This window comes from Ranitomeya variabilis, chromosome 3 (assembly GCF_051348905.1).
Source record: "Ranitomeya variabilis isolate aRanVar5 chromosome 3, aRanVar5.hap1, whole genome shotgun sequence".
Taxonomy (NCBI): Eukaryota; Metazoa; Chordata; class Amphibia; order Anura; family Dendrobatidae; genus Ranitomeya; species Ranitomeya variabilis.
This window is the reverse complement of record NC_135234.1, coordinates 52461510-52477304: the sequence shown is the minus strand read 5'-3', so window position 1 is coordinate 52477304 and position 15795 is coordinate 52461510. Positions and strand designations below refer to the sequence as shown.

Below are 15795 nucleotides of genomic sequence, written 5' to 3'. Positions count from 1 at the left end.
GGAATAGCACTTTTTTTTTGCAATTTCATCACACTTGGAATTGTTTCCACTTTATAGGTCAATACATGGTAAAATCCATGGGGTCATTCGAAAAAGCAACTTGTCCCGCAAAAAACAAGCCCTCGTACGGCCATATTGATGGAAAAATTAAAAAAAAAAGTCAAGTCTCTTGGGAGGTGAGGAAAAAACAAACATGGAAAATGCCCATGGCGTGAAGGCGTTAAGCTCTGCGGTAGGCACGGTCTCCCTGTTCTGTAGACCACCGGTCACTTTATGACTGTGGTCTGCAGCACAGGAAGAAGTGCTGGGGCGACGACATTGACGTACTGTGTGCGCGTCGGCGTTGCCTCGCTGGGGGACTAGTTAGGATCCCGAAGTAGGTGTGTATACAAGGTTTTGTTTTTTTTATTAAAACTTGTGATGTGGGGGCATCCTAAACAATGGGGGACCCTCAGACAGTGTGAGGTTTACTGTGGAGACCCTGTAACAGTGGGAGGTCACTCATAGATTAAAGGTCAGTTAACACCTCCAAAACTACAGTACAAAAAAAACAACTAAGCAGCATCTCCGAGCAGTATTTTCTTGTTTGTATATTATGCAGTTATGGCAGCCTGCACCTGTTCACACTTTATTTGGTTCAGAGGTGCGGGTCCATTTTTGTAGTTAACACTGACCTGTATTTAATTGTAGGTAAGCAGCCAAAATTTAAAATGAGTAGCAAAATAAGAGAAAAGATAACGCAGCACATCACATTACATCATCCACGTACTGCCATGGGGACCCCGGTTGCATGTACGTTCGCCAATTTATATATGGCGGTTTTTGAAGAGGATTACGTTTATTCTCATAAGAACAGTTTTCTAAAACACATCAAACTCTATATGAGGTACGTGGATGATGTAATTATAGTATGGGACGGTACTGAAAGTGAGTTTGCTACGTTCGTTGCTTATCTCAATGAGAGCAACACCATGGGCATGTCTTTCACACACAATTTTGGGGGTCAAACGATAGATTTCCTAGATGTTTCGATTCGGGTGGAGGAGGGAGAGATCTGCACCTCCATTTTCCGCAAACCCACTTCGGTGAACTCTCTCTTGCACTACAATAGCTACCATCCTAATCATGTAAAGAAATCTCTACCATATAGTCAGTTTCTCAGAGTACGGCGTCTCAATAATACACCGAGTGGTTTCCAGGCACAATCCAGGGAACTTTTTCAGAGATTCCGGGACAGAGGATACCCGGAGGACGTACTTGAATCTGCAGTGAAACGAGCTAATACTGAGATACAGCATAGTGACACATTCGCGGACACTTCCAAACAGAGGTTCACTTTCTGCTTCCAATACGGCCCTATGGATGACGCGATACGTTCCACCATTCGCCGACATTGGCACGTTTTGGAGAGGGATTGTGACCTCTCTAGTAAAGCTGCCTCAGGTCCTCTGATATCTAACAGGAGGAGCACCAGAGTTAGAGATGTGTTAGTACGCAATAGAGTTCTAAAAGATAAAAAAAGTACATGGTTGAATCAGACCGCCCCAAAAGGAAACTTTCGTTGTGGACAATGTCCGTTCTGTCAATACCATAGGACAGGACAAACCCTAGAAATTGGCCCTTGTATTCATCATGTCCATCATTTTATTTCCTGTAAAACGGAATACGTTGTCTACGTATTATTCTGCCCTTGTAAACGCTTCTACATAGGGAAAACTATACGTAAGTTATATATCAGATTCAGGGAACATTTCAAATCTATTTCCTCAGGTAAAGGAGTACCTAGGCTTATCAACCATGTCAGAGAATGCCATGGAGGAGATCCTACTGTTCTCACTTTTGCAGGGTTAGAAAAGGTTATTCCTACTGCACAAGGAGGTGACTTGGGAAAAATTCTACTTCGACAAGAAGCCAGGTGGATTATGAGGACTCGGGCCACTGGCCCTGCTGGCTTTAATGATAGGACAGATATGTCCATTTTCTTATAGTATGGTTCTATTAACCCCTTCACCAGAATGGCGGTTAGATTGGGAATTTTGCATACCCCTGTAGTCTTTTAAATATAGTTGCTGTAAAAAAGTTAAAAAAAGGATAAAAAAAGTTTAAAACATTAGCACTGTATTCCACGAGAACTGAGGTTGTTTAGTTATATCTTCTCATTTATATTATGTTGTCCTTGGATCTATAATGACAGGTTAAGCCGGAGTTAGTCACATTGGTCTCATGGTTTTCGCACTATATGCCTGCAGGTAGGGTTCTCTTAAATAACTTAAAACAATATGGCTTTTGATCAAGTGTTACTAAATAATATATTTTTCTATATATGTCCATCATCTAATGTAGTTTGTATATATCCTGCCTGATTCCTTTGATTTTAATCTTCCCTTTATGCACATAGCACTTTCCCTATTGTCCGATTGGAGGCTACGCTGTAGGGGAGGGGTATCTTACCTATTTCTCTCGGCGTGACTTCCTCTCGGACATGGACCCGTAGAAGCGCTACTTATCAGCGTGAAACGGCCGTCGTCCCGCCTCACATGCTCCTCACCTCGTCACTCCCCCGTGCCGTGAAGCTGTAACTTTTCATGTCGTAATAAAGAAGACATCTGACCTGGGTGCTGGTGAGTGCTGCGTTATCTTTTCTCTTATTTTGCTACTCAGGATTGTGTGTTTTTTCTAACGCTAGCACCTCCGCTGTAAGACGTCTGTGATTTTCCTGTGCCTTATACACCCTTCGTATCCTCTGTTGGGGAGTTGTGCCACTTTCTTTTTTCTTCGGACTTGGCAAAATTTAAAATGTCTGATAACAAAACATATTGCCATGAACATAAACACATCTCATTCCCCAACCATGAGAGTGAAACATCCGGGCAGCTATCGGTGATGCATCTGTTAAGGCCCCATACACATAAGACCAATATTGGTTGTACACTCCGATGTTGACGGATTTGGCCGAGGGTCCAATCCATATGGGGGAGCCGGCCGGCTGATGGTTGGTGAAGCTATCGATCGCACGTCTGATTTCAGATCGCATTGTTCTCCCAACGTTCCATTCGAGCAAGAAAAAGAATCCCACATTCTGATGATCGGTGCATCCCAGTGGGTGACCACCACCGATCGGTGAACACAAGGTACCCTCTGACACCCCCTGTAATGTTATTCCATATAAAGAAGAACTAATAAAAGATACCAAAAAAAAATGAGAAAAGTTTAATTCCCTTTAGATTCATGTCAGACCATGTACAATCCCTGATCGACATAAATGATACTGCATACAGTTATATACATAGCGCAAAACTGAAAAATAGGAATGGCGGGTTGTCTGTGCATAAAAGGGAACCTGACAGGAGAGTCATGGGCGGACTACGGGGGGCAGGGATACAGACCGCTGGGTGGCACAGTTTTTCTATTTTTCCTCATTGATGGAACAGTAGCAGGTTTGATGTGTGATTTTCAGTAGTATAATTCTGTGTTAATTCTTGTTTTTTTTGCTTTACGGTGTTTTCTATATGGGATAAATAATTTTATATATTGATAGATCGGATTTCTGTGGTGCCCAAGTTAGCGAGTCACCAGGATTGTGCCACTTCTCCTTCTGGCTCCTCCCTCTGGCTCCTCCTCCTAACGTCTCCTTCTGGCTCCTCCCTCTGGCTCCTCCTTCTGGCTCCTCCCTCTGGCTCCTCCTCCTAACGTCTCCTTCTGGCTCCTCCCTCTGGCTCCTCCTCCTAACGTCTCCTTCTGTCTCCTCCCTCTGGCTCCTCCTCCTAACGTCTCCTTCTGGCTCCTCCCTCTGGCTCCTCCGCACGGATCTCCTGACTAGTTCCCTTTAAACGTACAGATTTACATTCAAGTAAGGCTCATGGACAGTGGATACGAATTATATCATAGAACCCAAAGTGTAATAAATATACAGAGCAGGATTATAAAGTGACGGCAGGCTCCATATGCGTCTTTTTCTCACATCTTTTAAAAAAATAAATAATTCTTTTGGAGGATAGGACTGAAAATAAGATAAAGTGTCAACTCTGATGTCGCTCTTAAATACATTCTGGAATCGATACAAAACGGCTTCAGTTAAAGTTAGTTTTCCTTAAATGTCTGTTCGGTATTTCTATGGCGCTGACTTGAAGTGGCCAGGATCCCCCCACAATGCCCGCTTGTATAGCCACTCCTGTGACCACAGCCAAATCTGGGTCTACAGATGTATTCGGTTCTTTATCAAAGTAGTCCCTGATAACTTTGCGTATGCGGGGTATGCGAGTGGAGCCCCCCACAAGGACAATTTCATCCACTTCATCCTTTTGGAGGTGTCCTTCCTTTAGCACTCGTTCAATGGGCACCAAGACCTTTTGGAAAAGGTCTTCGTTCAGGTGCTCAAAGAGCTTTCGTGAAATCTCAGCTTCAAAATGGACCTGCTCCATATTGCTGTGGTCATGCTGACGGTCCTCCTCACGCCGTGCGGCTTCCTCCATCTTTTCGCTCTGCTCATCCGCTTTACGTGGTTGTCGTGTGGGCAGTGTCAGTGGCATACGGACCCAGGAGGAATTGTACAAGGTGAGGTTCAACTTGACGGCCTCCACGGACTGCCGGAGCCTGTGGATTTCTTCTTTCAGTGGTGGCAGTGACCCGTATGTGGTATAAATACTGTCATATAAATACTGTAGAAGCCTCTGATTGAAATCCTGTCCGCCGAGCTTATTGTTACCTGTAAGGATACAAGAGACAAGTAAAACCAATCAACAAATGAACAGATACCCTCTTTAACCCCTTCCCGGGGTATATATTAACATTTCTCTATACTTACAATTATTTTTCTATATATTTATAAAAAGGAGATGAAATTGATCTGGCGTGCCAGTCTGATTACAAGGATACCAAACATGTCTCATTTTCTTTTCTTACATTTTAGTAACTAAAGGAATTAAGAACTTTATATAAAGGAAAATAAAATATTTGGTTAGTGTGGCCATCTTTCGAGAGCAATAACTTTATTTTTCCGTCAATTGAGCTTTATAACTACTTGTTAATGACAGCTTGTCACAAATAAAACCCACTGGTATCACCTTGCGGTACATGATGATTGGATCACTTTACTGCTTTTCTAGGGGGAGGTGCAGCAATCTAAACACGGCAATTCTGGTTTTGTGATTTTATTTTGCTTTTCAGCATTTACCATAGGGGTTAAGTAATTATATATTTTGATGGATCAGATGTGGTAATTCCAAATATGTTTATTTTAAATTTCTTTATTTTTGGGGTGGGTTGAAACTTTTGTTTATTTTTCAGTATCCATTACTTGGCAATCCATCAGTATCCCACGATTGCGCTGCGGGGTTGCCAATGGGCTGACAGAGGGAGATCAGCGGCAACTGAGGAATTAAAGTGCGGGAATGGGAGCAAGATCTGGTCGCAGCAGCTCAGCAGGCTCCTATAGATCATGGTGTGGGCACAACTCCTGAGCCTGTGCCATTGTTGAGTCGTTACTGTGTGGGAAATCACATCCAATTTGGGCATACAGTTAAGTCCATGTGTGGGAAGGGGTTAAATGATCTCTATTGGTATTAAGCACAAACAACAATATTCGGAAAGTGTGTATTGTATATATTTCTACATGAGAAGCGCTGGTATGCCATCTGTGTGATCCCTATGGGCTAATTAGCCTGACTAATCGGCCCTCATTGTCCGGTGGCCACAGCTCACAGAGGCTCTTACCCGCCATGGATCTCGTTAGGAACATCCCTCCTTGCTTGTTCAGGAGGGAGACATCCAGCGTTCCTCCTCCCAAATCCACCACCAGCACATTGAACACGTCAGCCTTGTGTAGTCCGTAGGCCATGGCTGCTGCTGTGGGCTCATTGATGATCCTCAAAATATCTAGACCTGTAGTGTGGAGACACGGATATTAAACGACACTCACATCCTGGTGAAATACATCAATGACAAAAATGGACCAAAGCCACCATGGCAGGGAAGTGTCATGTTTGTGATATACCCTGGAGGTCAGTCCCATGAACAAGCCAGTCAGATGATTAGGTCACTGCAATGAAGGAGCACCTAAACATTGATCTCCGATCCTTAGAAAATCCCAATTGGGGTCTGACTTCCAGCACCTCAGCTGGTCAGAATGGCCGATAAATAAAACTGCCCTTCGGAACCTCCTAGAATTGCATTTGGGTTAATACAGCTCTCGACCACACACCTGCGAGATTAGCCGCCTTAACAGTGTAGTTGCGCTGTCTTTCATCGAACTCTGCCGGCACTGAGATGACAGCTTTCGAGACCGGAAGACCAAGATACTCCTCCGCCATCTTCTTTAGCGTTAGAAGCAGCTGAGAGCCAATGTACTCCGGGGTCACGGTAAAGGTCTCGTTGGTTTTGATCGAATACACAGCTTCCCCATTTTTGTAGAGAACCTGAAATAGAAGAGATCAGATTCAACCCGGTGCACATATTTCTGAATAGACACTGGGACCCTACAACCATAGATTTGGAGTCTGCAGACAAGGCAGTCAAATGTTTTGGATCCCAACTAGCAGCTTTGGGTCACAATACGATATAACACATAATATATTATTATTTTACAATTATAACATAATGCACATGTACAATTCTCCTATAATGTAGTTACATGTTCTCCCCTAGCACCTCTCTCACCTTGAACGGATACCTGTCACTTTCTCTTTCCAGCTCCTCATGGGTAAACGTTTTTCCAATAAATCTTTTGGCGTCGTAGATGGTGTTCTGTGGATTGGAGTCGGCGAGCTCCAGGCCTTCGTACCCGGCGTACACGTCGTCTTCAGTGAAGGACACGATGCTCGGTATACTCTGATGTCCGCTGCTATCTGTGATGACTTTTACTACTCCTGTGCCAGGATGAAAGACACCAACCGAGCAGTACGTCGTTCCAAGATCTATGCCAATCACCTTTGGAGTAGGCATAGGGAGATATTGCTGTGCCAGGTAGCCCGCCAGGAGCAGAGTCAGAATAGCAGAACCTGGAGTAAAGGGAAGAAATGGACATGATCATATGTCTGGCTGGATAAGAAGAGCCTTCACCATGTAGTGTATACGGCGACATAAACAAACAAGGGTGAAACCCACAGAACGTATAAGGGCATGTGGGCAATTACCACTCTTCTAGTAAATTGTTAAAGGAGCTGTCCACGACTATTTTATTTTTTCACTATGGCCATAAGAATTAACAGGCAGGTAGCTGCTGCTCCTGCCAGTGATTCAGCTGCTCTACTTCTTCAACAGAGCAGTTCTTCTTTTTCCAGGCTGCTCTGACAATGGGGCGCAACTGCCGACACCAAGCTGACTGGCAGCCAGTTAGGCAGCAGGGTGCCGGCTGTCCACCGAGGGCGACGCCGGCTGTCCACCGAGGGCGACGCCGGCTGTCCACCGAGGGCGACGCCGGCTGTCCACCGAGGGCGACGCCGGCTGTCCACCGAGGGCGACGCCGGCTGTCCACCGAGGGCGACGCCGGCTGTCCACCGAGGGCGACGCCGGCTGTCCACCGAGGGCGACGCCGGCTGTCCACCGAGGGCGACGCCGGCTGTCCACCGAGGGCGACGCCGGCTGTCCACCGAGGGCGACGCCGGCTGTCCACCGAGGGCGACGCCGGCTGTCCACCGAGGGCGACGCCGGCTGTCCACCGAGGGCGACGCCGGCTGTCCACCGAGGGCGACGCCGGCTGTCCACCGAGGGCGACGCCGGCTGTCCACCGAGGGCGACGCCGGCTGTCCACCGAGGGCGACGCCGGCTGTCCACCGAGGGCGACGCCGGCTGTCCACCGAGGGCGACGCCGGCTGTCCACCGAGGGCGACGCCGGCTGTCCACCGAGGGCGACGCCGGCTGTCCACCGAGGGCGACGCCGGCTGTCACACCCCGTTAGAGCAGAGCAGAGGAGAAGCCGCTGCCCTGTCGATCTCATGTCGGCAGAAGTCAATGGTAGAGTTGAGTGAATATGTTCGGAATCGGTCGCCGAATCTGAATCTACCATATTCATGCGATATCAGTACCCTATTCGTGCCGAATTTATGTTTGATGATCAGCTCTGAACATATTCGTTCATTTCTACTCCCATTGACTCCTATGATGTTCGGTGAATATTGCAAAAATATTCGTTGCCGATCGTAATCTGAACTGAATTTTGAAACATTTGCTCATCTCTAATCAATGATTCACCAGCAGGAGAGGTCGGTGCTGGCAGACACCAGAGCTGGGCACAAATAGTCAGGGAGGTAGCAGCTACCTTTCAGTAAGTTCTTAGGCCTGTAGTAAAAAAAAAAAAAAAGTACTGGATAACACCTTTATCAATCGCCCCGCAGCAATGGAAAATGTCCTCGTACTTATGCAGCAAGACAGAGAACACCCTCTGGACGCACAGCTTGGACACCTTACATCCTAATGGCCTCCACATGAAGCGAGACTCGATGTTTCATTACTGAGGTCTGACATTCCGTTTGGTTGCCCTGTGTGTACTCGGTCACATTCCTGCCGTGCTTTTATCATTATTTGTTTATGTCCGTTTCTCATATATAGAATAATGTGGTGTTTTTATCTAATCAGGACACGGTATCATGTGACTGATCATGCGTATTTCGATTGGTTGATGGCTATTTAAATTACTCTGTAATGGATGTTAGAAACTTGCCGCTGCGTCTACACTCATGATGGAGCCTCGTTTATAATCCAATACATTTTTGCAGGTTTGGACACTGGATCATCTCCTCCTTTTATTCATCTGTACAAGAGATTCCTTGCAGTTCAGTGCTTCCAAGCATGCCTAAAGCCGGGTGAGCGTTCTTTTCTTTACTTCTATTTCTCAGCGGTACAGCCAATCAGATTCCAGCTGCCCTTTCTCAGTGGTACAGCCAATCAGATGCCAGCTGCCCTCTCTCAGCGGTACAGCCAATCAGATGCCAGCTGCCCTCTCTCAGTGGTACAGCCAATCAGATTCCAGCTGCCCTCTCTTAGCGGTACAGCCAATCAGATTCCAGCTGCCCTCTCTTAGCGGTACAGCCAATCAGATTCCAGCTGCCATCTCTCAGCGGTACAGCCAATCAGATTCCAGCTGCCATCTCTCAGCGGTACAGCCAATCAGATGCCAGCTGCCATATCTCAAAAGTACACCCAAGCAGATGCCAGCTGCCATATCTCAGAGGTACACCCAATCAGATTCCAGCTCTCATCTTTCACAGACCGTTTGTGAAATGAAAGCTGATAGTTCATTGGATGCTGAGGACAACCACTCAAATAGGTTTCGATAACCTCCCCCTGTGGTACGTTCCTCCATTCTGTTTTATGTGTACAGCTGAGACCCTTGCCTGAACGTGTCCCCGCAGCGTCATCCTCCACCAGGGGCGGGCTGGGCCAGGTGGCACAGGGGCAAGCGCCCCCCGGGCCTGTCTCCTCAGCAGCAGATGCGGGCCGCCGGGCTTTCTGCTGCCTAGAAGATGGCTTTTGACACTGTTGTACTTTATCCTGTAAGTGGTGGCCGGCCATCCCTGAATTGTAGACACACCCACTCTGCACACTGTGTGGCCGTGCACTGTCTTCTGATCTCACCTCAGCAGCGCGCTGGCCGGGTTGCTTCCTCGTGGAGGACTGGAGAGCAGTTTGAGAGAAGAGGTCTGCAGGGGTCAGGAGATCAAGGACCCGGCCGGATCCTGCTTCTTGTGTCTGCAGTCGCTCTGAGGCACAGTGAGTGTGATGATTTATTGCACCCATTTGACCTTTCATGCAGCTCAGGTCACTATCAGTGGAGTTTTCGGCTCCTGCATCACCCGTTCAAGCTGATGCAATAACTCCCAGTCAGGGTCAGACACAAGTATACAGTCATCCTGACTGCTCATGAGCCTGGCTCCAGGACACCATATATCATATATAATTCCATCCATTATAATGTGAGGTCCAGGTATAATCCGTGCATGTAACACTGCAGGCATGTGCACATAGTATAGTACATCAGTGCACAGATTAGTGTATGCCTTGGATGTAATATTGTAATACAGACACCAGACGTCTCATGACTGTAGTCACAGTATATCATACACTAGACTTGGGCAAAGTGCAGTCTAAGGCTATATGCACACGTTCGGAATTGCCACAGAACTTTCTGTGGCAATTCCGCAACTCCCTGCAGCGAGAAATAAGCATGCGGAATTCGCACGCATTTTCCCGCTAAACACTAGCATTTTGCAAGCGTAATTAGCTTGCAGAATGCTAACATTTTCCAAGCGATCTGTAGCATTGCCTGGAAAACTGACTGACAGGTTGGTCCACAAACATAGTGTTTGACAAGTGTGACCATCTTTTTACTATAGATGCAGCCTATGCAGCATCAATAGTAAAAAGATATAATGTTAAAATAAAAAATTGTTCTATTCTCACCTTCCGGCAGCCGCTGCAGCCTTCTTGCTCCTTGCGATGCTCCCGGCAGCTCCTGTTCCCAGCGATGCCTCGCGGCAATGACCCCAGATGACGTAGCATCACACAGGACCGCTACGTCATCACAGGTCATTGTGCAAGGCATCACTGGGAACGGGAGCTGCCGGGAGCATCGCTAAGGCCTGGGCTGGATCCGGGGGCCAGCAGAAGGTGAGTATATAACTATTTTTTATTCCCATGGCCTGGAGGAGAGTCCCCTCTCCTCCACCCCGGGTACCATCCGCACATGATTCGCTTACTTTGCGTGTGGTGGGCATAGCCCCATGCGGGAAGTAAGCAGATCAATGCACTCGTATGTGTATGGAATCGCCGTGATTCCTCACAAAGAATGAGCATGCTGCATATTTTTCCGGAATGCGATTCCGCCGCAGAAAAATATGCAGCATTAGCACAGCATTGCGGAATCCCATTGAATTCAATGGGTTGTGTTGTGTATGTGTTTATGCCGTGAAAAAAACTTGGCAAAAACGCATACAATCCGCAACGTATGCACAGCCCAAGGCCGGGTTCACATTTGCAAGCTCGCGCTTCACCCCCCGGTGCTGCTGGCGCAACTGGGGACCGGAGTGTGCGACTGCATAGAAATACATACACCCGCACGCTCCGGTCCTGAGTGCCGGGTATTGATGCAAGAGACTCGCGCAAATTTCTCGCATCACACTCGCAAATGTGACCCCGGCCTTAGGCCTGAAAACTGTGGTCCACGGGCTGCACTATGCCCTCCCAGGCCTGCATCCCTCAGGATGCAGACAGCGGTGAATACATTGGTGGAGCATGCAATAGAAATACTTGGCACTCAGGAAGTTGTAGTGAAAGAAAGCTAATTATATTTGGCAATCCTTATTATTCTTTTGGTCCTACATATGGGCTTTCATCAGAACTGACTGCATCTTGAGACAAGGATATTTAGACTGCATATATCAGCGCATTGTAATGCAACCCTGGTCACTAGCTAATGGCGCAATGCCACATGCTGCTGCACACGGTATAAACATTCTTATCGCAAGAGGCAGTCAGTTCTGATGAAAGCCCATATGTAGAACCAAAACATCAACAATAATAAGGATTGCCAAATGAAATTTGCTTTCTTTCACTGCAACTTCCTCAGTGCCAAGTTTTTCTATTGCATTATCTATGGGTTGAAACTCTACTTTGGCAGCTCATCTCACAGCAAGGAGTGCCGTATATCGTTTCTACACAATACATTGGTGGAGCACAGAGCCGCCAACACCTTCTTCCACCAATCAATGTGTGCGACTGAGCGCGCAGACGTGATGATGTCACTTCAAAGTGTCTGCTGTGCAAAGACTCCAGGGGAACGGGAGCAAGATGAGTGTGTTTATTTATGTGTATAGGATGTACGCCTATATATAGGAGGCTATGTGAGGACCCATACTGAATATAGGAGACTATGTGAGGGCTCATATTGTATATAGGGACTCATACTGTACATAGAGAGGCTACCGTATGTGAGGGCTCATGCTGAATATAGGGGAACATGTGGGGAATCACAGTGTATATAAAGGGCTATGTGGCTGTTTGTACTGTACATAGAGAGGTTATGTGAAGGCTCATACTGTGTCTAGGAGGCTATGTCAGGACTCATACTGTATATAGGGGCTATATGGGGCTCATACTGTATAAAGAGGCTATGTGAGGGCTCATGCTGAATATAGGTGGGTCTTGTGGGGCTCACACTGCATATAAGAGGCTGTGTTACAAATCATACTGTAGATAGAGAGGTTATGTGGAGGCTCATATTGCATATGGGGGGCTGTGTGTGGACTCATACTGTATATAGGGAAGATGTCAGGATACTTAAAGAGATCCTGTCACCAGGTCTTTCCCATATAACTTATGACCACCACCTTTCAACCCCATGTGACAGTGTTATGGAATGCTGTATATGATGCCCTGTAAGGTAAAAAAAAGGGTTTGATTATACTCACATACGGTGCGGTCCAGACCAATGGATGTCTCTGCGCTTGATCCAGTGCCTCTTCTCTTCTTGCAATGACGTTCTCCTTCCCTGCTTCGTTTGGATGACATGTCCTGCGTCATCCATTCAGTTCTCACCATCGCACTTCTGCAAAGGCAGCAGGCACACGTCTATGTGCCTTATCAAGGGCAGAGCACAGTACTGCAATGCGCATGCGCCGATGCTCTTTGGCCTTTCCCGCACATGTGCAGAACAGCACTTTGCTCTTCCCTCAGCAGGGTAGATAGAAGGGCCCCTGCCGCCTGCACAGGAGCGTGATGGGGAACACTGTTTGGATGATGTAGGATGTGTCATCCACATGAAGCAGAGCCCCCACATGACCTTTAATATTATATGATATAATTATTAGATTTTAATATAAATTGTAATTAATATGTTAATAATGATATTGAGCAGAATTCATTTCAGTCTTTTGGTTTGGCCTCCATGACAGTTGTGGTGTCATGTGGCCCCTCTGAAAAATGATTCGCCCATACTGTGTACAGAGACATAAGATGGTTAGTACAGGATAATACGTGACTAATGTAATGTCTGATGTCTGTATATCGCATACCAGTCATATATTGTCCTGTACAGTATACTTTATGTAATTTACTGTGTGCATAAACATCTGATGTTCTATCCAGGATAAAGTGGGAATAGTATAATATATGATGTCTGTACTCAGAGTCATAGCACAATATATAAGTAACATATTATCCAGTACATACCATTTGTCGCCTGTAATCCTCCCATTAACAGTTTTTCCCCTAGTTTCCTTGTAGATGTTAGAGAAGTGTCAGTGTGTTAATATACTCACCTAGCGCCGTGTTCTCCAGTATCCATCACCGCTCTGCTTCTCCTCTGAGTGACGTCTACTCTTCACTCTTCAGACTCCGGCTCCCGCTATGCTTTATGTGACCTGGACATGTCTTTACAATGTAATCCTATGGATCCTCATTGTGAGCCTCATTCTCACGCTCCATAGACTTATATTGTAAAAGCCACTTATGTGTCATATAGAGCCCAGCGTGACCTGGAGAGTTTGAATAGCCGTCAGGTGACTTAGAAGAGTGGAGCAACGCTAGACACAGGAGAAGACGGCGATATGTGAGTATACTACCACACTTACACGCTGCAATCAGTGAGTATCTTAACACACTGAAACGACACTAAACTAAAATTTACACAGGTTTGGAGAAAACAAGTTAATGGCGGCTTCTTAATGTGGACTGTTTTGTCTGTTTCACAATGGAGGTGAGTGCATATGAATCAATGCTATGAGGACAACATGCAATTTCCAAGCCTCATACTTTTTTTTCTAACACTGATTTCTGGGCTCTAGACAAATTTCTGCAGTCAGTCTGTGTGTGGCAGGTTATTGAATTGTGATAGAGTGCTGTGCACACACTGTCACGTGTTTGTGTTCCCAGCGTAGTGATTGCAAGTATGAGTTTGCATAGTTATAGTCAGGTGTAGTGTTGAGCATTCCGATACCGCAAGTATCGGGTATCGGCCGATACTTGCGGTATCGGAATTCCGATACCGAGATCCGATATTTTTGTGATATCGGAAGTTCCCAGTGTATGGTTCCCAGGGTCTGGAGGAGAGGAAACTCTCCTTCAGGCCCTGGGATCCATATTCATGTGTAAAATAAAGAATAAAAATAAAAAATAGGGATATACTCACCCTCTGACGCGCCCTGGTTGTAAACGCTGCAACCGGCAGCCTCCATTCCTAAGAATGAATGAGTGAAGGACCTTCGATGACGTCGCAGCTTGTGATTGGTCGCGTGAGCGGTCACGTGACCGCTCACGTGACCAATCACAAGCCGCGACGTCATCGTAGGTCTTTCACTCCCTGCATTCTTATGAACGGAGGCAGACGCTTGGACCGGTGAGAGCCGGGGCCGCCGGAGGGGTGAGTATATCAATATTTTTTATTTTTATTCATTATTTTACACATGAATATGGATCCCAGGGCCTGAAGAAGAGTTTCCTCTCCTTCACACCCTGGGAACCATCCAGGATACCTTCCGATACTTGTGTCCCATTGATTTGTATTGGTATCGGGTATCGGCGATATCCGATACTTTCAAGTATCGGAAGGTATCGCTCAACACTAGTCACATGCCAACCAGGGCCGGTTTTAGACAAAGCAGGGCCCTGGGCAAAAGTTTAAAGTGGGTCCCCAAATTCTAACATATTGCACCATCGGATAGAAACATTTCAGCTGTATTTACTTGTGCTGAGTTCAGGCTGCTAAACGAGCGTGATCGACAATATTGAAGTCGTTTGACACTTGTTTCCCGGCCTCCTTAGGGTATGTGCACACGTGCACAATACAGGGCATCTTAGCTTCAGAGGCAGAGGGGGAGTGATGGGAGAGGTAGTGTCACCTGACGCACTCTCATCCATCACTGCTTTCAACTGTATCAGCCAATAAGTGGAATGCACGATGCAGGGGGGCGACACCGTGCCCCTCTTACTCGGGCCACTGGAGGTGCGGGGGCCCTAGGCAGCTAACTGGTCTGCATGCCCCTAACGCTGACCCTGGTGCAAACTAGTCTCAGACACCTCTCTGAGTAGCTGACTGATAGAAGTGGATGAGAATTTAGTCGCCATTTGACCACAAATATCCCATCATTTTTCCAGCTTTATCTTTTTATAGCCTTGTTACCTCTACTCCCTTTATGAATCAGCCACAGGTAAACACAGTAAGGATGGGCTGCCGGTAATGGGCCACTGCTGTGTACTTGCCCCCCAGGCCAAAATTTGCCAGCCAGCCCCTGTCCTCCACATAACTCACCCAGTATCGTCATCTCCCCGGCCATGGTCCCGGTGTACGCAGATCTCTATCGCCTCTCACTTCCTACAAGAGAAGCGGCTTCCTGCGCTGCTGCTCAGTGATGACTGTACCTTATTACATACACAGCCGCCAGCCGCGCTGCATGCTGGGGCCTCTCCAGTACTGTGCGCCGTCTTCACGGACCGGCATTGCTGTGCGCATGCGTAGCATAGAGTGTGTCTGACCACTGACAGAGCGAGGCACGTAGAAGTGGGCGGGGTTACACGGTCTCTGTATTCTTACGTCAGTGATACGAGCTCACAGTGAGGCTGAGCGTCGTGTCGCCTTGGAAACTCAGTACTAGAGGGAGACTGTGTGAAAATATGCAGGCTTTTACTGTCCGCACTAAGTCTTTCCGGCAGCCATTTTGTTGTAGCCCTAATATCTGCGCTGCAGAGAGGTGTGATCACCTGAAAAAGCGCTAAACACTGGAAAAAGACGTACATGTAAGTCATCCTGCTTTCCCTCAGGAAAAAGGAAAATAACCACGAAGAGAAGCCATTTTCCTTATGAAATAT

The 15795-nt window shown here is 46.8% G+C and overlaps 1 protein-coding gene across 1 annotated transcript; it reads right to left on the bottom strand.

The window, feature by feature from the left end:
- Positions 1-3992: 3992 nt before the first annotated feature.
- Positions 3993-15448, bottom strand: HSPA13 (heat shock protein family A (Hsp70) member 13). Its single transcript, XM_077294042.1, has 5 exons — positions 15239-15448; positions 6655-6995; positions 6200-6413; positions 5713-5880; positions 3993-4705 (listed from the first exon to the last, which is right to left on the bottom strand). The coding sequence occupies exons 1-5, from the start codon at positions 15261-15263 to the stop codon at positions 4071-4073; spliced, it is 1383 nt and encodes a 460-aa protein (XP_077150157.1). The 5' UTR covers positions 15264-15448; the 3' UTR covers positions 3993-4070.
- Positions 15449-15795: the final 347 nt, after the last annotated feature.

What these genes read in the sequence shown, in the direction of transcription:
- HSPA13 (XM_077294042.1), bottom strand. Translation starts at nt 15,263, where the DNA reads ATGGCCGGGGAGATGACGATACTGG. An exon ending in CGGGGAGATGACGATACTGG is followed by an intron (nt 6,996 to 15,238) that starts GTGAGTTATGTG and finishes CCTTTACTCCAG; the next exon opens with GTTCTGCTATTCTGACTCTG. An exon ending in GTGACAGGTATCCGTTCAAG is followed by an intron (nt 6,414 to 6,654) that starts GTGAGAGAGGTG and finishes CTTCTATTTCAG; the next exon opens with GTTCTCTACAAAAATGGGGA.